The sequence below is a fragment of the Ambystoma mexicanum genome, chromosome 3q (genome assembly GCF_040938575.1).
Source record: "Ambystoma mexicanum isolate Mex_15411 chromosome 3q, UKY_AmexF1_1, whole genome shotgun sequence".
NCBI classification, from domain to species: domain Eukaryota; kingdom Metazoa; phylum Chordata; class Amphibia; order Caudata; family Ambystomatidae; genus Ambystoma; species Ambystoma mexicanum.
The window spans coordinates 776758324-776781679 of NC_090926.1; the positions used below are offsets into that span (position 1 = coordinate 776758324).

At 44.6% G+C, this 23356-nt stretch overlaps 1 protein-coding gene across 3 annotated transcripts in view; it reads right to left on the reverse strand.

Moving 5' to 3' along the window:
- The window catches only part of MRPS7 (mitochondrial ribosomal protein S7), a 191836-nt gene extending 168908 nt beyond the window's left edge, over positions 1 to 22928 (reverse strand). For 2 of the 3 annotated variants that reach the window (XM_069654815.1, XM_069654817.1), the window contains exon 1: positions 22795 to 22912. Coding sequence is in view for 1 of the 3 variants with exons in the window: in XM_069654814.1 (XP_069510915.1) it covers positions 22795 to 22844 (50 nt within the window). In the remaining 2 variants the exon portion in view is untranslated. Of the gene's footprint in view, positions 1 to 22794 lie in introns of all 3 variants that reach the window. The other variant, XM_069654814.1, reaches the window with a different exon arrangement.
- Between the last annotated feature and the right edge of the window lie 428 nt (positions 22929 to 23356).

The following is a 23356-nucleotide window of genomic DNA, read 5'->3' on the forward strand; positions in this document are numbered from 1 at the left end:
CAGACGATTTTCATTTGCAACCCACCCTCCATAAGGTAATTAATTACTGCACAAACCTTATATCTAGATGTACTCAATGGCTTCTTTTTACTGAAAGCCTAGGGATAAGTATGATTGAGGCTCTATAATAAAAATGTAAAAAAAAAGAAAAGTACAAAATCAGGTATTTACACTTGGAAAAACTAACCGCCAACAGCAATATCAAGAATATCTTCAAAAGTCTGGAGCTGAAAGAAATACTGCGACCGTATGGAATGCTTGCATGCATTCAGGTCAAAATAAAAATCCAACAAGTCAGGAAGCCAACCAAAGTCACATACTAATACATTATTAATACACAGGTTAACATAATCATGTGGCACTATAAAACTATGGTGTATCCAGTGATAAAGTCGCCTGGGAAAAGGTTGCCAATGAGCAACAATCTGAAAGCAGAAAAAAAAGTAAAAAGAAAACAATTCTAAGACTGGAGTTATAATAGTAAATAAATACCATCCTAGAATATGGGCGGGGGGAGGGTAGGGTTAAACACACATAAAACAACCCGCCGACTTTTCCAGGGAACATTTTCATATAGAACCAAGAATATTAATAGATTCAATAAATATATTGCTAAATATTTTATACTACAGAATTTTTACAATCCACTGGATGGTAACATGATTATTGAACGATTCACCCAGTGAACCAGTAAACTAAAATCAGATTGCTGAAACCTACAAACTCCAAACAAAATCTTATTTACGACCGTCTCATTGATAAGCAAAAGCATGATCTCAGGCGAAATATTCGATCCATTGAAATGGCACAACCGGCACAAACCAGGAGAGAATCACCAGCAACGGAAACCCAACCGACAACACACCGAACCAAAACAATACTAACAGCAACCCGAAAGGAAAACCAAAACAAACTACACTGCAGCCTTCTCAACATTAGATCCATAGCAAAACACACAATAGAAATCATGACCTAAGCGGAGGATACACAGACGTGTTCCTTCTTACAGAAATCTGGTTATCTGACAACTACAAAGCCATACCGGACAACTCTAAATTAATACACACCAACAGAGAAAACCAAAGAGGAGACGGAATCGCACTCATACACAAAAAACACAACCAAAAAACACAACCAAGCATCTCAACTCATCACAATCAACGTAGAAGACTGCGAATAAGCACACCTAGAAGTGAACCACCGCACATAGTCCATAAAACCGTCAAAAGCAAGACACCAGAAAGTCTTAAAAGCTACGGCCATCCACAACTCTGCATCCCTTATGGGCACATCTAACACGTGTGCGCAACCACAACATCACACAACACACCAACAGAAACACTAGCACACACCCAAGGCACCAAGTCTTCCCCATATGGTTACAACACACAGGCCCCTACCCCCACACCAAACACTCACAGAAGCCAGTTCCTCCTGGTTCTGAACCTATCCTGTCATTCTATCCTCACTAACCTCCTCATCACCCTCTTGCAGAGCCACGCAAGTGTCTGCAGACTGCCCCTGGGTAGTAGTGGTGTGCGGCATAAATAAACTATATATATATATAGTTTATATATACACACACATACACACACACAGGAAAAACGATGCTCTTTTGATCACAACAGAATGTACAATAGATTCTTTTAAAAAATTAAATAAATACATAAATCAGCCCGGACAGGAAGCATGAGCTTCTTACAATGGGGTATATTTGAGTGACATTCTGACCAGGTTGAGGAGGGGAGTAATTGGAACAGAGGCTGGAGACAATAAATAAGGGTGCATACATAGATTAAGGACAACCAACATTGCACATTTAAGTGCAGGTAGGTGGTACAGCCAGCTGTGCTCGGGATGTGACCATGATGGGTGGAGTGCTAGAGCGGAGGCAGAGGAAGTAGGAGACATGTTAGAGGAGAGGGAACATTTTAGCTAGCAGGCAGATGACAGGTTAAATTAAGAGGCTAACTCAAAGGCAAGGAGATAGTCTTTTAGTTTGGTTATGAACAAATCCGAGTGGACCGTTTCTTTGATGTCACGGGGGAAGAGAATTCCATACAAGTGGAGCAAAAAGAGAGAAAGAGCGTACGCGAGAGTAAGCACATGGAGGGTGAGGAGCCACAAATGTAGTTGAGGTGGCAGAGCAGAGATTACAAGAAGGCTTGTAGAGAAGGATAGATACAGGGTTGCCAGAGTGTGAATAGAATTGTAAACCTGGAGAAGAAATTTACATCTGGCCCCGTTTTGCATAGTCAGCCATCCAGCCTGGTGACAGTACAAGGAAGTAGGTGTGACATGAGGGAGTTAAAATGGAATCCTGGTAGCAAAGTCAATGATCGTGTCGAGAGGACAGACAGCATAGTTGGGGAGGCCAAAGAGGATGCTGCCACAGTAGTCCAGTTTAGAGAAGACAAGAGATGCTTGGCAGTGTTGAAGGGAAGGAGGTGACTTATTTTTCTAATATTTAGGCGGATGAGGCGACCTTCTGTTCCAGTTTTGGAGAAAGTAGAGAAGGGTAAGGGACGACACCTAGGTTTCTAGCTGAAAAAGAGTAGGGGAGAATGTTAGGTGGGAATTGGATAGGCAGAGGAATAGATGAGAGAAAGCTTTTGGCAGGGAAGAGAGCACCTCTGTTTTGGTAGAGTTTAACATCAGCGAGTGCAAAGCCATCCAATATTTAATGGCCGAGAGACAGTTGGAAATTTTGATAGAGAGATTAGAGGAGAGTTAAGGAAAGAAGATTTGGGTGTCGTCCGCGAAGAGTTGGTACGAGAAACTAAGGAGGAGATTAGTGCCCCAAGGGCAGAGTTGTAGAGTGTAAAGAGGAGTCTTGTGTAACACCAACAGTTGGAGGAGTGAGTTGAGAGGTGTTGTTGCTCCAGGAGACAAGAGAATTGGTGAGGTGCGAGGTAGGATTCAATCCAGCCAAGAGCTCGATCGCAAATACCAAGATCAGAAAAATCTGACAGTGTCAAAGGCAGCAGACAGGTCAAGGAGAATAAGGATAGAGGATAGGTTGGAGCACTTAGCAGAGGCAATGAAGTTGGACACATTCATGGGTGCAATTTAGTCTCAAGTGTTAAAATCTTTCAAAATCAAGTACAAAAACTGGCTACGCCAGCAGAAAGTCTCCATCTACACTGCCCAATGCAGCTTATGTTTAACATCCTTCGGAAAAACAATTCTAATTTTTTTGACACATGTTAAAAGAATTCCAAGATCTAGGAGTAAAATATGAAATATCAGATAGCTGCAAACACATCACAAATACCTACTGCAATATGACTTGCGCTACTCCTCTAAGGGAGATGTAAGATACTTATCAATGTCACTTTGTATGTTGAGAAAGATATTCTCCACTGTATGCACCCATCTTGTGCACCTGTTCAGGACAGCCTTCCCACCAAAATCATAAAAAGCCATCCCCCATTATGGGCCAGTATTTTAAAATGTCTTTTTTTTTTTTTTTAAACTCTGACAAGATAACGTCCACCAGGAAAATTCCATCTTCCTGGAGAAAAAAAATAAAAATACACAAACATGATTCCAGTCCACAAGAAAAGAGCCGGTAAACGACCCCATGAGTTACTGGCTACTGACCATGTTGGATGCTCCAGGTTTTTTGTAATCCTTTATTAAAAGACATCAGAAAATAGGCAGAAGACAGGCAACTTCTACCATACTATCAAACGTGCTTCCGTCCAGGTTTCAACACACTGCACAATGCCTGAACTGTACATTATCTAATAAATGAAACCTGCCATAATGAAGATGAAGGCTCCTGCTTATACCTAGCTTTCGTGGACTTTATCGCAGCTTTTGACATGATTAACTGGGAATTGCTGTGCCAGGCCTATGGTTACAGATGATTTTACAACTTTATATCAACACCTCAGTCTGTCACCAATGGTGGCTTAAAGCAGGGATGCGTTTTAGCACCACTGCTCTTCAACCGCTGTGTCACGTATTTGGATGGTGCTTTAAAGCACGTGCAAAGTTTTCCACCCAAGATTAAAAACATGCATATACAATGGCTTAGATATGCGGATGACATCATCTTGGACCGTACAGCCATTAACCTACAACGGTTGTTAAAAGCACTATCTGATTTTTCTGAGTTAAATAAACGCACGATTAAAACTACTAGAGACATGAACCGCTTCAAGGGTCGACGTACAGAAAGGTTTAGCTGGACAATCAATGGAACTAAACTTGACATTATTGAACACATCACATACCTTACAGTGCCAACAAGCCATATCCTCTCTTAAAAAAAAAAAAAAAAAAAGAAATCATATAACCACAAAAGGCAAGAACTACATTTCTCAATATTTTTTTTTTACTTTGTTTATTTTAAATCAAGGCAGGATGACAATTACAAACATTATAAGCAGTGATTATTTAGGCATGTTGATCCCCAGTCCCCTATCCCCCCTTTAAGTTTCCTCCCCCCACCTCCCTCTGGTCCCTCTGTCCCTTAGTCATTGTAGGCGGAATCTTCCCTCCTGGGCTGTCCAGTCTGCACCTCAGCGTCTATGTATCTTCCTCAGGGATCTCTTGGTTTTTCAAGATCCAGCGGGCCCGGATAGGTTTATAGGTCAGGGCGGGGAAGCGCTGGTCGTATTCCAGCACTGGGGCCTAAACATTCTGGAAACGATGGAGAGTTCCCGCCTGGGCTGCCGTCACCTTCTCCGCCACCAGAATGTCCCAAAGTTTAGTCCACCATTGGGCTATGCGAGGGCCTTCCAAGCTCGGGCCACCACCGTTTTTCCTGCTAGTAGGCAGTGAGATAGTTTCGATCTGGTCCCGGAGCGCGGGTAGATTCCGGGGATTGGAGCTCCCAGCAAGACTGGTTCTGGTTCCAGGGGAATCGTCTTTCCGGTAATTCGTGTGATGGACCCCAGGCATGATTTCCAGAATTGTTGGATCTTTGGGCAAGCCCACCACATGTGGAAGAAGGAGCCTGGGTGGCCGCATCCTCTCCAACAGGAATAATCCACCTGAGGGTTCATATGGTGAAGTCGGAGGGGCGGATAGTACCACCGCAGCATGATCTTGTACGCACATTCCCTATTGGTAATGCAGGTGGATGAGGTGTGTGTTCTGGTCCATATGTCCACCCAGGTTTGATCCTGTAGGAGGATGGTGGTTGATTCCTGCATCGATGGGGTCACTGATCCCATTTCCCTGAAGGAGCTGAATAGGGTAACCAGGTGGGGGCTCAGTTGTGCTCTGAATAGTTTGTAAAACCTGGTTGAGGAGCCGTCTGGGCCGGGGGCCCGTGTTTTATAGCCTCCTCAACTTCTTCCCCTGTAATGAGCTCCTCCAGTTCGTCTCTCGCTGTGTCGGCGAGACGGGGCACTGCTGCCTGCTGCAGGTATTCCTTCTGTTGCGATATGTTTCGTGGGGTAGCCTTCATGATTTGGGTCAGATAATCTATTGCGAGTCGTTGCTTTTCAGGCTCCAAGTATAGAGTGACCCCGTTGGGATCCCGCAGACCAGCGATCGTGTTGACGCGTCTCCGCTTGGCTAGTTTGGCCACCAGGAACCTGTTCGCCTTGTTACCCTTCGCGTAGTATGACTGTTTGGCCTTCGCCATTAGTTGGGCGTTTTTTTCCACATAGTGGGCTTCCAGTTTTTTCCTTGCTGTGCGAATGATCCGTTGCATTTTGGGGGACCAGCCTTTCTCCTTGTGGAGTGCTTTGGCCTCTCTTAGTTCGTCCTCTAGAGCCATCCTGGTCTGACGCCTGTCTCGGTGGTAGGCCGCTCCTTGGGCAATTAGGGAGCCCCTTATTACTGCCTTCATGGCGTCCCAGTTGTTCGCTAACGAGGTGTCCGAGGCTGCATTTTCATCAAAGAAATTTCTTATCCCTGTTGCGATCTTGTCTCTGGTAGCCATATCGTTAAGGATCGGGTCGTACAAAGTCCATTTACGTGGGTTATTGAGGTTGATGTTCTGAACCAGGAGTTCCAAGAGCACTGGGGCGTGGTCGGATATCGCTCTTGTACCGATGGAGACTTCTTTGACAGAAGGGAAAGTTTGCGGGGAGATCAGGAACAGGTCAATCCGTGAAAAGGTGCGATGGACGAATGAGTAAAAAGAGAAGTCTTTTTCGTCGGGGTGGAACACCCGCCATGAATCTATTATCTCCGGGGACCTGAAGAGCCAGAGGAGGCTGAGTACTTGGGTTAAGTCGCTTGGAGTCGGGGGGTGTGACCTGTCTTTGGTGGGGTCGGGAACCCCATTGAAGTCCCCACCAACTATCGTTTGGCCCTCCACAAAGCCAGCGAGAGATGTGCCCAAGGAGTCATAGAAGTGTGATTGTCATGTGTTAGGGGCGTACACCGAGACAAGGGTATATAGATCTCCCATTAGGAGGCATTTGACCGCTGTAAATCGGCCTTCCGGGCAGATTTTCGTTTCCAGAATCTGTGGGTTCAAGTCTTTCCTAAAGAGGATCACCGAGCCTCCTTTTTTGTTTGTGCCAGAGGCAAAGAATTGGAGCGGGAATAGCCGGGAACGAAGCTGGGTCACGTCTACCGGCAGCAAGTGAGTCTCTTGGAGCATGGCTATCGCTGCGTCTTCGTCCTGGAGTTTCAATAGGATTGCCTTCCGCTTGTTAGGGGAGTTCAGACCATTAACATTCAGGGAGAGGACCCAAAGCGTTTGGCGGTCCGCTGGAGTCTCACTCTCCTTTCCTTGGGTTGGGGGGGGGGGGATTGTGGGCTGGTGATTCAGTTGCCATGTCTGTTGGGAAATCCCTTAATATCATCCTCCACTTGAGGTTTTAACACGGAGCCCCAATGGGGGGCCGCAACTTTAACTGGAGGGTAGACCAACATTGTAAGTACGGGCGTACCCTCGGCCAACCGGGCCAACTGTCCCATCACGTATTGTGTACTGTGGGTTTCCAAGGAACAAAGGTTGGAAAGTATCCTTGGAGTGGGTATGAACCATGGGTATGACCATCCGCCACTGCCTTCAAAGCTCCTCAGTTCGAGACAAAGGTGGCGGGTCTTAAATTAGGTAAGGGCACTTGCGCCCAGGCTAAGTTGCTGACGGAACCTGGGACCGCGGAAGCGCCCTTGTTCATCTCTTTCTGTTGCTCCGCTGGGTTGACGACCATGATGTGCGTTTGGGCTTTGGGGAGGGAGGCGGCCCAGAGGCCTCAGTCCTCTCTGGGTTTGGCGTGGAAGGATCTCGGGGCGAGGCTGGATGCAAGATTCTCTCTGCGTCTTCCAGGTGACTGATCCGGCGTAGGGTGCCTTTATAAGTAAACTGCAGAGCCGTCGGAAACAGCCACCTGTAACAGACCTGTTGCTCCTGAAGGAACACTGCCAGAGGTCGGAGTGCTCTTTTTTTCTAAAGAGTAAGTGGTGAGAGGTCCTGGTATAGTTGAAGTGGAGTGCTCTGAAAAGTGATCTCCTCTCCTTGGCGGCTGATCGCTGATATCGCCTCTTTAGTTGTGAAGAAGTGGACCCTGGTAATAACATCTGGGGGGGTCCGAATCTGTCCCTCGGCACGGGTGGAGTCTGTGGGTCCGGTCTAGCAGGAGCTGAGATTTATCCAGATCCGGGGAGTAGGGCCTCGAAGAAGCTTCCCACGTAGTCCGCTAATTTGCTGTCGGGGACAGAGATTGGGACGCCCCAAATGCGGAGGTTGTTGCGACATGCCCTATTTTCAAGGTCTTCATGTTTGAACTCCAGGATCTCCAATTTGTGATGCAGGGAATCAATGGATCTTTGCATATCCCCCAGCGTGGTAGTGTGATCCTGCGAATGGTCCTCGATTTCTCCGAGCCTCCGTTCGATCTCTGTAACCCTTTGGTCCGTCTGTTCAACTTTAGTGGTAAGTTCTGAGAGGCAGGCACGGAACTCCGATTTAATGTCCGCCATGAAGGCTATCAGGTCTCCTTTGGTAGCGAGTGCGCCCTTGTCCTCTTGTGGCTTCTGTGGGGTCAGTTTAGGAGGGTCTTGTTTCTTGGGTTTCTCCAGCGCAGTAAACATGGCGGAGATATCTGTGCCCTTGCTCACCTTTGTTTGCCTAGACATGATGATCGTATTGGGCGGTCTTGATTGAAAGAGTAGCAGCGGGGCCCAGGGCAGGCTGCACTCTGAGTGTGTATCGCTCTCAACCCCTTCTCTGGTCCAGGTCTGGGCGAGTGGGCCGGGGCGCCCCAGGAAGCGTTTGGGGGGGCTCAGGGCCTCTCCGGATGAAAGCGGTTATCTCGCTGCTTCCCAGCCCCTCCTCATGTCCCCATCGGTGGTCCTTCGCTGATGGAGGACTCAGATTCCTCTGTGAACCTCCCATGTGCGGTTCCGTAATGGCGTCGGCTGTCGCTGAGAGGAGGTCCCAACTCGCTTTACGTAGCGGAGTAGGGGAAAGGCCCGCTCTCCCGGTCCCCCGGAATGTGCGTCGGGCTCTCAGGCCCCAGCAACCGAGGATGCACTCGTGTGTATTCTGGGCAGTCTTGGTATGAATCGGATGGCTCTGTGCTGGAGTCCGCTCCCCTCCTCCAACTCCCTGGCGCTCTAAAGCCCAGTCACCACCAGGTGCGGAGTGCGTTGCTGGGTTCCGGCTTGGCCACCATCTTGTTTTCTTCGGCTGGTGACGGGGGGGGGAGGTTCGGCCGCTAAATTCTGGTAGAACGCCTCCTCGGTCTAAGGTTATGTTTGGACAGGTTGTGCCATGTTTGTTCCGGTCGCCTTCGATGGCATTGGCGACACGGTAACCCGCTTAGAACCGCCGGAAATTGACAGCGGCGGCGGGCATCCCACAGGCGGTCTCAGAGGAGCGACCACATCGATGGCGCTCCAAGCCACGCCCCCCTACATTTCTCAATATTAAGAACTTCATGCAGAAAGCAGGAAGATTTTCGATCCCAAGTATAAAACAGGTTTCATGCCTATAGGATATGATGTGGCATTTATAACGCGCCTGTACACAAGTGTTTCTAGGCGCGACAAGACGAGGAGGGGGAAACAAGGGAGGACAAAATAGCGATCTTACTAGGCTTTGTGTCATTCAGATTGCGCAAGTTTATTATATGGAACTGAAATTTACATGGCAAAAGGCCTGCACTGGCTCAAGATACTGGAAGGTAACTTATGGAGACCAGTACTTGGTTTACGCAAGGGAACCCCATTTGAGGCCATTTGTCTGGAACTAGGGTTAACATCTCTCGAGTATTTAAAATCAAACTAAACCTGTTATTGCTAAAAATAACTAACTGTCAACGAGCATACTTGGTTGACAATGTTTTATCAAAGCCAACACATTTAATGACTCTTGGATAAAGAAAGATTTAATTATCCCTTGCCTAAACTTTCATAAGGAGATGGGTTGGTAAAGAGAATTTAGATCTGTCTAAATTTGAGGGAATACTCTCAATCATTTCCATATCTTGCCCCAGCAAAGTACTTCAGTTTCTATCAATGGGCAACTATGAAGATTCATATTATTATTCATATTATTACTACGGTTAATATTTTACCATCATTGATGATAGCAGGAGCACGATATAAAATTGCCAAGCAGGAATGAAACAGACGTTTATGTGAAAACACTCTGGAATACACTGCACCTTTTAAGCACAATGTCCAAACTTGGCAAGACATTATTATACATTTTACAGGAGTCAATCTCAAGAAATAGCTATTCTAGGATCTGGTGAATTCTGGTCCTCTATCATTTCAGTTAGATCTATTGTGTTCTATATATGTAAATATGTCCTCCCACCAGCCTTTACGTAATGTAATGCTATGCTTTATTTTCACATGTGCCTTATCCTGCAACTAAGTTTTTACGTAACCTTATTTTCCTGTTCTTTGTTGCGCCCGGTTACCTCTGGGTTTTGTGCGCCATACTAAATAAAACAAACAAACAAACAAACAGGGGCTATGGAGTTAGTGGCTTTAATGAGGGTATCCTTGTATATGGCTGCTAGTGTGTTAGGGTCATTGGAGAAAGGGGGGGCTAGTTCTGGGATGTTCAGATAAATGCGAAGGTTGTCCTCGTAGAGTTTTTTTTAGAGCTTCTCACTTGTGCAGGGGGGGCAAGGGGAGAGTTTTGGTGCTTGAGGAAATGTGTAAAGTGAATTGAATACAATTGTGGTCTGTCCACGGATAAGCAGTATTGGAGGTGATGGTGATGAGACAGTTGTGGTCTGCGACCAAATACAGGTTGCGGCCTTTGGAGTGTGTAAGGTTCTTGACTTTGTGTGACTCCTAAATCATTAAGTTCTTTGGTGAGAGTAGCGGCAGCTTCGTCTTTTGGATTATTGAACCCTAGGTTTAGATCTCCAAGTAGTATAGCCTCGGTGGAGCTTTTAATGATGTCGCTGAATAGGTGAATGAGGTGTCCCTGAGAATCAGATAGGAGGCGATATAATATGTGGATGTTGATATTTGGGCGAGATAGGTGGCTTTATCAAGGATTTTGAGAAGAAAGGGTAGGGTTGCAATTGGCCTGTAGTTGGTGGGAATGCTGGGGTCAATGTGTTTTATTTTTTGGTAGGGGGTAGGACCCAGGCGCCTTTTAGATTGGTGGGAACTGTGCAAGATTTGAAGGAAGAGTTGATGAATGTGGAGATGAAAGGAGCTAAGTCTTTGGTGGCCTCTTTAATGATAGGTGCTGGACAGGTGTCCTCTAGGCATTTCAAAGGTTTTGGGGAGGTGATGATCTTTTCAATCTCAGCGCGGTAGAGATGGAGTTGAATTTGAAATGGTGACTGGGTTTAATTTGTTTAACGGATGTTTCTTGCAAAATGGCTTCTTGTGTTTCTAGGGCAATCTTGTGAAGCGTGGCTTTCTTAGCACCAATCTTTCCTTGGGGCATGGTTATTTTATTGCAGATTTGTTTTTGATGCAGGAGTCCCTGGGAGTGACCAGGGTTTCCAGTTCTCTTAGGGTAGACAAGATTTCTCTGGTACTTGAGGTGGCTTTTTTTATTCTTTCATTGAAGGTGTCTTTTTTTAGTTTGAATAATTTCCTTTTTATACTTGTCAGTCAGTGAGGTGAGGTGGTGCTGGTTCTGGGTGGACGGGCTATTTTTCCATCTGGCATCTGCATTTCTTTTCTCCTTTCGCAGAGCTTTTAGGCTGGGAGTAAACCACAAGTTCAAGTGTGCTATGGCTTTCTCTTTCCTGAGTTTAAGTGGTGCTATGGAGGCAATAGCAGAGTTGATGGTATTGTTGTATAAGTCGACCAGGTCCGTTGGGCTAGAGGGTAGGTCTGTAGCGTCGGTGATAAGAGTATCAGAAGTAGGAGATTGGGGACTGTTATGTTTTTTCCGTTTCTTGTTAAGGCTGGTGGGGACATGGGTCTAGCCGAGGTAGTTTGAGCACTGACTTGAATGGTGAATGAGATCAAGTGATCTGTCGACACACAAGGTTCAGTCTAAGTTATGAATAAGACAAGAATGTGGGTGGCTGTACTAACAAGGCAAGAAAACCTACAAGCTAATGTACTAACAACTGCCATTCAGTTTAGAAAATCGACATTGAAAGGAAAAAAAACACAGTGCAGCAAGAATCAAACGTGGCAAAATTGCAATTGCTTCGTTTCATGGGTTCAAAATAGCAAAATGGCCTGGAAAATGAGCAAAACAGACATAATCGGAAATCTGTTTTAATGCTAAAGGTACAAAGGCACATAACAGGTATGATATGAAAGTGAAAGGGTGACTCTGGATGGGGACAGTATAAGATTCTTTGTACAAACAGTCAGATTTATAATGAAAGCAGTTACACGGACAATCGTTTTTAAGAGGAAAAAATGACAGGTCCTACTGAGACAATTTTTTGGTGGCTAGATTATAAAAGAGAGACACTGCCCACGAAAAGGTTATTTACAATGTAACCCATTTACGCCATGTGCTTATTTATGTAGGAATACATTTATTCCAAATATTACTAAGAACTTAAATAGCGGACTGAAATGATTTAGAAAGAATGGCGCTAACACATGGAGATTAACACGGATTTTCCCAAGGACAGGATACACAGAGGATTCTAACTATTTTAAGAAGTTAATAGGATACATATAGGGTTTCTTATAGGGTTGGACAAATACAAGGTAAAGCAAGGGATGCAGCTTGTTACTGGGGAAGGGTGATACTCACAAAAACACTTGAATGGAATAGTTTGGACAGCCAGCCGGTCTTTGGACAACGGAACAGGGGTCTGGTCACTGCGCAACAGCTGGGCTCTCCTCTGGGATTTAGCAAGGCAACCGGGGTCTGGTCTCAGTGGACAGCGGGGTCCATCAGCTGGGCAAAGCAGGTAGCTGGGCAAAGGAGGTCTGGTTACTGGATAATCCCAAAAGGGTTCAGCAGCCTTCCCCCCTTCCTCCCCGAATTATTGAGATTTTTGTAGGGTTTAATTCTAGATAAGAGGTTCAGGCTGTATAAGAGGTTCTGCCTAGATCTGCTACCTTCAACCTGGCTCTGGAGTCTGAAATCTTGCAGGGTGAATGTGGAACGTCTGGATCTCTGGATGTTAGAGTTGGATTGTTAAATCTTTTAATCTTTTTAATTTTAAATCTTGGATTTTTGAACGTCCTGACTTTTGAATCCCTCCTCCTTAAATAGGCCGGATGACAGAGGATTTTTACTATGTGGGCAGAACTAAGCTATACCTTTACCTGTTAGCGCGGGATGTAACTTCTTTTTCTTTATGACATTTGTTTGATAGATCAATAAGATTGGTTTTGCTATACATTTGGTGCTTCATACGAACACACAAACTGCGTTCTGGTTGTCGCCCACCGTGACCTATCGCCGGACTGCCTCTGGACACTATGGCAGAGAGCGCAACTCTAAGCTACACAGAAGAACAAATTATAGAAATAACTCGAGGCCCTTCTATATTTGACCAATATGGCCAAAATATAGGCAGTGGCCAGACCAACACTAGCGAGGACTTATTAAAACTTAAAAAGAAAGTATTTCGCACTGAACTCCATGGTCATTTTCTTCGAGAATACCTAAAAGCTGGTATTATACCAGCTGGACTCATTGTGAGAAACGAACCGGTGTTATTCCTTACTGATAAGGAATACACTACAAACTTTAGTTATATAGCAACAATCCATACAGCCCAAAGGATTGCCTCAGAGATTCAAAAGACACTAGACATCGAGGAAACAAAATTCAAAAACAGTACAGTGATTACAAACGCAGAGGAGCAACTACGGGCAATAGATAAACAATTTGATACCTTCAAAACTACTACATCAAGTAAAAAAAACAACAAGCTGCAGAAAGATATCAAAGAATTCAAAACCGAAGTGGTATACCCCTACACTTCGGAAGATTATATTAACAAACCAGGTACACAGCCTAATCAACGGACGGGAGGTAGGAAAAAGTGAGTATCTTTTTCAGGCTCAAGTAGTAGCTCATCGGGGAGTAGCTCAGGTCAAAATTACCAGCCTGGTGTATACAATCAGTTTGGACAACCCTTAATACCTCCGTCCTTTCCCCCTTTTTTAGGCAGAGGTGGTCAAGGAGGCGGGTGGGGCCCACCACCATGGCAAATGCCACCCTACGGCTACCACCGCCGAACAGGACGCCGCTGCCGATAACACCAGTCACTAACCCGGATGAACATCTCCCAATTTTTAATCTTGCGAATATAGATTTAACACCAGCTCAAACCTCGATTCTAAGCAAAGGTCTGACCTTTGTACGCACTGCAGGTACAGATTGGTACCAAACCGAGATGGAGATCAGACGTTTATTGCGTACTGTGCAACTACGAACCTTCTTCCAGGAGAGAGAACCACTGGAACAGGAGGCAGACACAGGCTTACATCCCAAATCCACCTTCTGCCCGACAGAGAACGAGGTGCCGAGTGACTTGATTACATTTGAGAAATGTATACTCAAGGAATACAAAAAATTAGCCCAGAGATATAACAATAACAAAACACAAATCAGATATAATTGCTCAAAACTTGAGAGAGAGGCCCTTACCCAACTAGCAAGCAACAATAACATTGTAATAAAACCGGCAGATAAAGGCGGGGGCATTGTCATGATGTCATCTGAACAATATAAGATCATGGTCATGACTCTGCTGAGCGACAGAGAAAGTTATCGCCCCCTGCGAAAAGATCCAACTAAGGAATTGAAGACTGAAATCTCTGAGATAGTCAATTTTGCCTTAGAAAGAGGGTGGATTACGCAGAAGGAGTCCACTTATCTGACTACATCAGAGGAACATACCCCGTGCCTCTATGCATTACCAAAAATGCATAAAGAAGCGATCAATCCACTGGGTCGCCCGATTGTATCAGGGTGTGGTTCCCTGCTAGGACAACTTTGTAAATTCATTGATGAGTTTCTAAAACCTATGATTGGAAATACAGATTCTTATCTCATAGATACGACACATACCATACAGACCTTCGAAAATCTTGAATTCAATCCAGACACTCAAATCATGTATTCCACAAAATGCTGCCATTGACTGTATTCATGATGTTTTAACGGCAACAAATTTAGTTACGAGTTCCTCCAGCTTTCATCACTGAACTCTTGACGGTAGCCTTGTGCAAAAACCTTTTCACCGTCAATGACCAGTTTTACTTACAAACTAAGGGCACTGCTATGGGCGCTACATTTGCCCCCAGCTTGGCTATTCTATGAGAAAAAATATATCTCTAATGAGACCAACCCCTGCCAACACAATATCATCAGGTGGCGTCGATTTATTGACATCATATTTATATGGGATGGCGATCAGAAAGAACTTGCACATTTCTTCGCATGGTTAAACATGCGGGATTCAGACATTCAATTTACCATGGAAAGTGACATGCAAGCTATACACTTCCTTGATTGGAAAATTAGCAATCGGGAAGGGAAACTAAGTTGTAATCCCTACAGGAAACCAACAGATCGTAATACACTGCTGCATTTCTCCAGCAACCATCCACAACACTTAAGAAAATTTGCCTTACAGTTTCTACGTTTGCGTAGAAACTGCACACAATTGGAGGATTTCTACAAAAATGCGCCTGATCTAAGTGAACGATTAAGGTACAGAGGTTACCCTAAGTAATTAGTAACCACATCCAAAAAGAGAGCAAAGTTTACGTGCCGTGAGTCTATTTTGACACCACAAGTTAATTAGCAAAATGCAGACCAAGATATTAGACTGACGTGTGTACTCACACATGGTCCGCACACATTTGACATCAAAAGGATCATTCGTAAATATTGGCCTTTAGCCAAACTCAATCTATCCGATGAAAGGTAACCTCGTTTTGCCTTCAAAAGATCACGTAATATCAGAGACCTTTTGGTTCACTACTGTTTCACTGAAAAAATAACCCGGGGTGGTACTTGGAATTTGAGACCTCTAATAGAGCACCACCCTTGTGGCTCATGTGTAGCTTGCAAATATACCAGGAAGATGTTAAGCTTCACCTTTGGGGGCAAAATCTGGACCTTCAGACATTTCTCAAATTGCAAATCAACACAAGTAGTATACTGTATCGAATGCCCCTGTGACCTACGGTACGTCGGTCAGACCATGCGTAGCATCAATACTCGGATTTCTGAGCATAGATCTAGAATCCGATGCAGGAAGGAAACCTCACCTTTGGTCCAGCACTATCTCAAACTAAAGCACACACCAGAAGACCTATTATGGTGGGTCCTTGAGAAACTGCCTATTGGCTCTGCTACACAACAACGCCTTTGGAATTTAGAAAGCAGATTCATAGGCTGGACAGCTACGACAAGGGCCTAAATTAACAATTTGTACCACTTTAGACACCACACCGATACTGCTTGTTCTAACAAGTCAAAACCTTCCTGTTTGTATCTTAACCTCATGGAATGTTGGCTGGGTGTATACCCTCAGAATTTTCTGACCAAACAGGGTTTGGTGTATGGTCCTTATTTGGCCAACCAGAGGGCCTCCAGCCCATAAGGTGGGCGCCACCTTGACATCTACATATTCATTCATGTATACAATTGGCCCATACCTATATGGACCCAGGCGTCATCGGTCAACACTTAACATCTTTTCCTGCCGGGTCTTCCCTCAGCTACAGAAGTTTTCGTTTGCTATGGAATTCATGTAGCTCCCGGCTTATAGGTCTATGTGTAAGCACACACTCGATCTTGGTGCCTATGACCTGTTACAGCTGCAGCTGACTGCGCATGGGCAGCACTTTGTTGCTAAACCCATGCGCTAACACACACTAGTTTCTGTGCTCGTAACCAGCAGGAGTCCTCTCTAAATATGACTCCCACTTTGGAGTCCGTGCCTGGATTTATTGAACAAGAAAAAACATTTTTTTTTAAAACCACTCTAATTGCGCGTCCTCAAACTTCACTTTTTTGGACCCTGTTTTTGTCCCAGTGTCTGTATACCCAACGAATGATGTAACATGCTGTAAGACTGCTGTTCTCTGTGTTTTGAGAAAAGATCACGCTGAGACGGAAAGTAGATGGTCCTGTAACATATACAACTTTTATTAACTTCAGTTCTCCTTGTATTTATGAAAAAAACGGATACGTCTTTTCTCCTCGGAAGATTCTGACTTGAAATTATTTCGGCAAGGCAGAGGGTTGTCTCAGGTAAGTCTTTATATTAACACTCTATAGTGACATACAGTTCTCCTCACAGTCTCTGTTAGCCTAAAACTCCTTTCCTTCTTTAACCTCTTGTTATTTCTTCTGGCCTCGGTATTCTATCAATCTTTTTATTTTATTTTACTTGTCTTTTGCTTAACAGTATCTTTAGTCTTTAAGTTTCAACTTGTCTTTGTTCAGCCACTCTATCTTTCTAATAAACTCTTTTCTTTCATCCAAATTATCCTTGCACTTTCCTTCTCATACTCTGGTCTTCCCTTTTCTTTCACTCCCAGAGAGACGTTCGTCTAACTACTTCTAACACTGTGTTGCAGCATTTAAATGTCTCTTCCCCCTCCATATGAATGTCTATTCAGCCGGGTCATATGCTTGGGGATTGGCAAGCCCCGTCTTTCTCCGCATTGATCTCTCTTACCTCGTCGGCTGCGAGGGAAAAAACACTCCGTCCCTCCGATCAGCTGTTTACGGCAGCTCCGCGTCGCAGAGGGGGCCCCGCCTCTCACCTCATTAGTCTTCTCCCAGTCAGCGGCTACAGCTTCACTCGGCTGGAGTTTTCCTTTCGTTGCGGCGTCTCCGTGTGGACTCCGTCCCTCACCTCTCGTTCTGCAATAACAATACGATCCTCGGATCGAGTGTTTTCCCCTCTCGACCTTCTCCCCGTGCTGGAAGTTGGCTCTACGCTCTTCCTCTTAAAAAACCGCCTCTCACCTCGGACGGCGCCTCATCACTTCGGTGAAGTTCATGCTCTCGGGCACCCCACTTCAGCGTTTCAGTCCGACGCTTCACGGGCTCATTAACAACTTTGAAATAGGCGCAACGGCGCAACTTAAGCTTTGTTTCTTTATAAACACTTAACTTGTTTCTTCTCAGCAGGAGCTTTTAGTAAGCCCATTCGTAACTGTCATTTTCCAGCTCCCCTTTACCAGTCTCCTAGCAACCAACAGAAAACAAAGCAAAAGTTCAGCACTTGAATCCCCGCTGTGATTGGTTAGAAAGCCTGTCAATTAACCTCCCCAGCTGGCAGAAACATTTAACCCTTTGGGTGCCCGGTTTATCCTGCTTATGCGGATATTGCCAGAGCCAGCGCCTGACGAGGGAACTCCTGTGTACTTCAGAGCGGATTCATCACACATGCTTACACACATGATTAGCTATACAATGTCCATACATCGTGATGTTCTTCTCGGTTTCCTCATAGCCATTCAGACACAGAGGGATGACTATGTACATACCCTCCGGTGGCAGACCAATCAGGCGCGGTTTAGGGGACACCACCCACTGCTTTCAACGTCCCACCTCTGATTATGATCGGCAACTTTTATAGCATTAAAATAGTATAATTTATACACTGAAAATGTTGTGTTATATGTGGTTATCTTTTACATGAACCATGCATTAATATGGTCTAAATTAGGGGTGTGATTTGATACCCCAGTTATTGAAAGGTACTGCACTAATTCAGCGCACTAGGCTAGGTGTGGAGTGCATTTTGCCTTTTTGCAGCATTACCGTTATTTAGTACTCCACGTGCCCAGCTGCTGTCTACCTTTTTCTCCCCAAAGGGTACGCCAACTCCTTTTTGTGCTAGAGGCAGAACTAAGCTAGACATACCTCTAAAATCTGATAGGTCAGCCTGTAAATGTCGCCGCCTCCCTGTAAGCAGATTAGACTGAAGGAAGTGACTCAGTTTCAGTGTGCGTGTTATACCACAATTACTTTTGCCAAAATCAGTTATGACAGAAAATGCTCATTTTATAAATGTCACCCTTATAAAAATTAGATTGGCAAATACCATATTTCACAAGGAACATTTCTGTCCAAACGCCAAGTTTGTGCGATATTGCTTTGTTCTCCTGGCATTCTTTCGCAATTTGTATGGAAGCCATTTTATCAAACATCCTACAAATAGATACACGTGAGCCTAAGGGTGTTGGGCGTATTTGCATGTAGGTTTCATAACTGGAGCATGTACGCTTCGCCCAGAAATGACACTTTAATGCTGTTTGCTTCCCCCACATGCTAGGAAGATCCACATTGTCTTATTTTCATGGCGCAACAATTACATTCAAGCTGTCAAAATGTTACATTACTGCTTCTTTAGACTACTGACATAAATACTTCAGTCTTTTAAATCAAATGGATGGCATCTGTCACTGGAGGGCTGTCCTTAAGATTTCCCCAGTCATCCTACCCCCACTGTGTCAGTTCTGGGCAACAGGGATACGGTGTCCAGTCAACTCGTCGAAAAAAAACTGGTCGACTGCAATTTGGTCGAAAACCAAATGGTCGAATTTTTTTTTATTTATATATTTATTTTTCGGGTTTTCGTTTAGTTAAAAAAGGGGTGTTTAGAGACAAAAAGGGGGTTGGGGGGACCCCCCCCCAAAAAAAAAAAAAGGGTTAAAATAAAAAAAGAAAAAAATTCGACCATTTGGTTTTCGACCAAATTGGTTCGACCATTTGTCTGGTCGACCAATTTTTTTCGACCAAATGTCAGGCAACCCAGGGATACCATAGCACCCTTTCATTCTGGCCGATGCAGCTAAAAAGAGGTGTCAGCGGGAATTCACACTTGTCTGTGACAAGGCAAGTTCCCCTGCTCCATTGTTCCTTGCTAGAGAAATGGCAGGAAGTCTGACGAGGGCACGAATTCCCACACCTTGGTCCATTCATATGATAAAGGAACTTCCTTTCCCATGGGGCTGATACATTTAGAAGTGCCTGCCTTGAAAAAAACAGGGTTGGCAGCAATTTCAGGGCCCAGCCAGTGGGAAAAAATATACTACACATAGTACAATTTCCCTTCATTTTGGCAGCTTTTCTTCCCAACATGTATAGTTTTGTTCCTGGGCATGTTAGAGTATTATTTCCATGGAGCTTGTACAATATCCACTCCCTGCTTTGCAGGGCAGTGCAACATGGGTTCATTTTACTTTCCATGGTCATTTCCAAATGTGATTTTCCTCAAAACAAGGGTTCTTTGACACAGACAAGCAAAAGAGAGAGAAAGCTTCTCGTGAGAACTTTTGCCTGTGTTACTTTGTTGCAACAGTAAACGCTTGCCGTAAGGCCTGAAACAAATTTCTCTGCTCTTTCACAGTTTTTACTTGACACACCATGCCATTCAGTGAGGAATGCCCCATTTGCTGGTGTACAACCTGAATATGGATGAACATGGCTGTGTTTTACTAAAACCCAAGCTGGGTGATGGTCAAAAACACAGCACCAGTGCACAGTCGTTTTACATAGCACATTTAATTTTCTTTGGCAGTTTGAAGTCTTGAGCTGGCAGCACTGCACCAGGCTGCCTTTGAATTCTTCTTTTATGTGCACAAGACGAAAATAACTGAAGCCATACTTGGGGTGTTCTATGTTCCATCTCGCACCATATGTGCTCCGCAGAGCCAGTGCAGCCATTCTTCTTGTAACTGCTGAAAATGCAGTTTGGTGGTGCAGGGGAGTTGTTCTTGGCCGGTAAATGTACTTCACAACTATACAATCAAGCATGTACTCACGGCAGGAAAGAACTTCGAAAAAGGGGGTTCGGAGGTGGGGGTGAGTCATGGATTCCTGTACATGGGGATGGGTTGACAGGAGCAGCCCCGTGGTCATTCAGCAGACTCTGAATGGCAAGCTGTACGCGAAGTGTGATTATAGGCAGAGACAAGGCCCCAAAAGACTATTACTGTTTAAGTAATGTTTGTCAAATGTATTTCACTATACCACTTAAGTGAAATACAGGACTTGCAACTAGATCAATCTCCTTACCACTCATGACATACATTGCTGCAGTCCAAATCAGAAGATATTACTATCCTTTAATATAGGTCATGCACCTTATACTTAGAATAAGGTCAGGACATTTCTAATTTAACTTGACTCAAATACACCATCTTCCCCCCATGCGTTGCTCACATGCAATTCTATAAAAAGGCCAAAATCTTGACACAGACATTCCTGTTTAGCTAGCTTGGCAAATCCAGCTCTCTCCCTGAATACAGGGATTATTTTACAAAATAAACTGGTGAAAGCTTCCAAAATACAAGGGCCCGTTTGAGCACATCTCATGACCATCATTAACTGGACACCACACACATCTACTACCATGCATCGTCTCGCCTAGATATTGCTATCACTTTAAAGTTTTGCTTGAAAATGAGTCAGACAATCCTTAAACTTTCAATCGCACCGATCTTTAATAATCAATTAAGAAACACACATCGCTATTACAAGCATTTTCCCATACCACCTTCCCTAGTGGACTTGTTTGTCTTTTGTCTAACACCCCCCCCATCATCATCGATCTCCCTCTCACACTTTTTTCCTACAGACTAAAGGTCTTGGGACACCCTGGTCGGGTCACAATACACCTTCTCTCGGACAAGATCAGGGGCGCAATGACTATTGGGCTGTAGCCCACCCCCCTGCCAAACGTTTGGGTTAAGTTGACTTGAACTGGCTGACCTAAACAGCCAGGACAAGTCACATACAATAACAGTACTTGCGGCTGCACAGTCCCCACAATACTAATGTAAAGCATTTAATTGTTAGCAACTGCATTCTTATACATACATTTGTAGGCAATTAAAATCATGATGTGGTGTTAGTACTTGCATAGTTGCCAACATGACCCATTCCAATCTGTAGGTGCTTGCCTAGTCTTTTTTTCTTAGCATTCTGGGACTTTTAGTTCCACTTTTCCTATTATAAAACTCGGACGAGCCCCAGAATACAAATAAAAAACAGAGCTGGATAAGCACCAACAGATTGGAATGGGTCATGTTGGCAACACTTGGATGTCAGGTGAGTGAATGGAACAGTAGGGGGAACAGGAGACAGCTCTTTCACGCAGCAGTCCATAAGTGTGTGGTTTCAGACGTGGAGTTAACTGCTTGTAACATTGAAGCAGCCCCAAAAGAGAATGGTTAGAATGTGTAAAAAAAAGTTACATGCCACACATAAGGACGTTATCCCCTGTCCCAACATGTGAAGGATTAGACCCTCTCACCCTGACATTTTACCCGAGGTGCACGCCTGGACATGGTCAGGCACCATAAGACCACTGCAGTGGTGATGGGTGCACTATAAACATTAGCTAACGTAAAACAAATTTGAGTGTAAATGCAACAGTGAGGTGATTGGGAGAACGAGGTGTGCGCTTGTGAGGGAGTATGTGGGTCCAACAATGTCATGTCAAAGTGGAAAAAAGGTAATTGGATGACCGGTCATAACGTAAAAACATAAGGATGTGCTTAATGGATTAGCTATTAACCAGCACGGAGTGCTAACTTGGCATAACAAACATGCATACAAAACGTACTAAATACAATTTATTCATTTACATGTTTGGTGCCTTATTGTGGAATTGCCACGGTGATAATTAAATTTAGCAGAAAAATTACATTGGGAAGAAGGTGCATTCACAATAGGAGCACTGCCCAGGCAGAAATGTAAAACAGCCCTACCAACAACAAAAAAACGAACATACTATGTGCACAGTAAGACACGTGTGTACAAATAGTGCGGCTTAAGCAACCAAACGTGCTTATCAGATTTTACTGGTTATCGTCTTGCAGATTCGAATGTAGCAAGATGCATGGCCAATTAGCAAATGCGCTGGACTTTAAAGTCCACTCATTACATTAAGTAAAGGTGGCAACGTTGTGAGATCCCAGATGGAAGGGCTAGCGGTTAGTACCGAATAGTCTACGCCAACCCCGCCCTCTCTTTCAATAGGTCTTCCGAGACTGATTAGACAGATACAGCCACAACGTGGGTGAAGGTGCAGGGGAATTATTTGTGTGCTTCAGTGAAGGGAGCAGTTCCCAATAGGACCCTTTCCTTCTTCACTCGTTTGTGCAGCTTTTTAGGGGAAGGGGATGCGCGAAGGTGGGGGCGCCATGAGAGGGCGGTCATACGAGAGTAGAACTCTCGGACAACACAAAGGGGAAACGGGTTCCACATAACATAAATGCAAGAGGTAGTAGCATCGCCACAGACGAGAACTTTATAAAGGAAAAGTGGGCTTAACAGAGACGAGAAACGGGGTACGAACTCCCAACAGGGACGAGTTGTTCGTTGCCAGAAAAAGGTCGAGTCCACTCAGGAGGGATTTGGAGATCAACAGACACAACGAGGCTGGGGAGTCCACACACCATGTTGTCTAATGTTTACTTTCTTACCCTACACCCCGCAACCCCAGCAATTTCAAGGTGCTCGCCATGGCCGCCATCTTTGATAAGTAGAGGTTGTACGGAGGAGCTTGCCTCAGAGAATACGGCCAAGAAACCTCCTGTCTACGGCACGTCACAGCAACCGCCCCTTGCAGAGGCGGCGCTAATGTACATATATGCAATCTTCCGTAGAAAGGCGCTGTTCAGACAGGGGTTACACACATTATGAGAGAGACCAGCTATTTCACACATCTTCATGCTTTTTACGTAAAACTGTTTCCTGCTGCTACTTACGCAATGTATTATGCTATTCTATGCCTTTATGGAAAGGTAGGAATTACTCATTTAAGAAGTTTAGCCTAGGTTGCATAAATGTGAGTTTCGTATCAGGCTCTCATGAACTGAGAAAAATGAACGTCTGTCTGTCTTGGTACCTTTATTAACCTGTTACAGTCAAATGATAGGTAGCACCTTTATATTCTATGGTAACTACATAAATATGTATGCCCTAAAGGTTATAACAAATTACTTAATATGTGGTCTCAGCTACCTGTACCACTTGCTATACTGT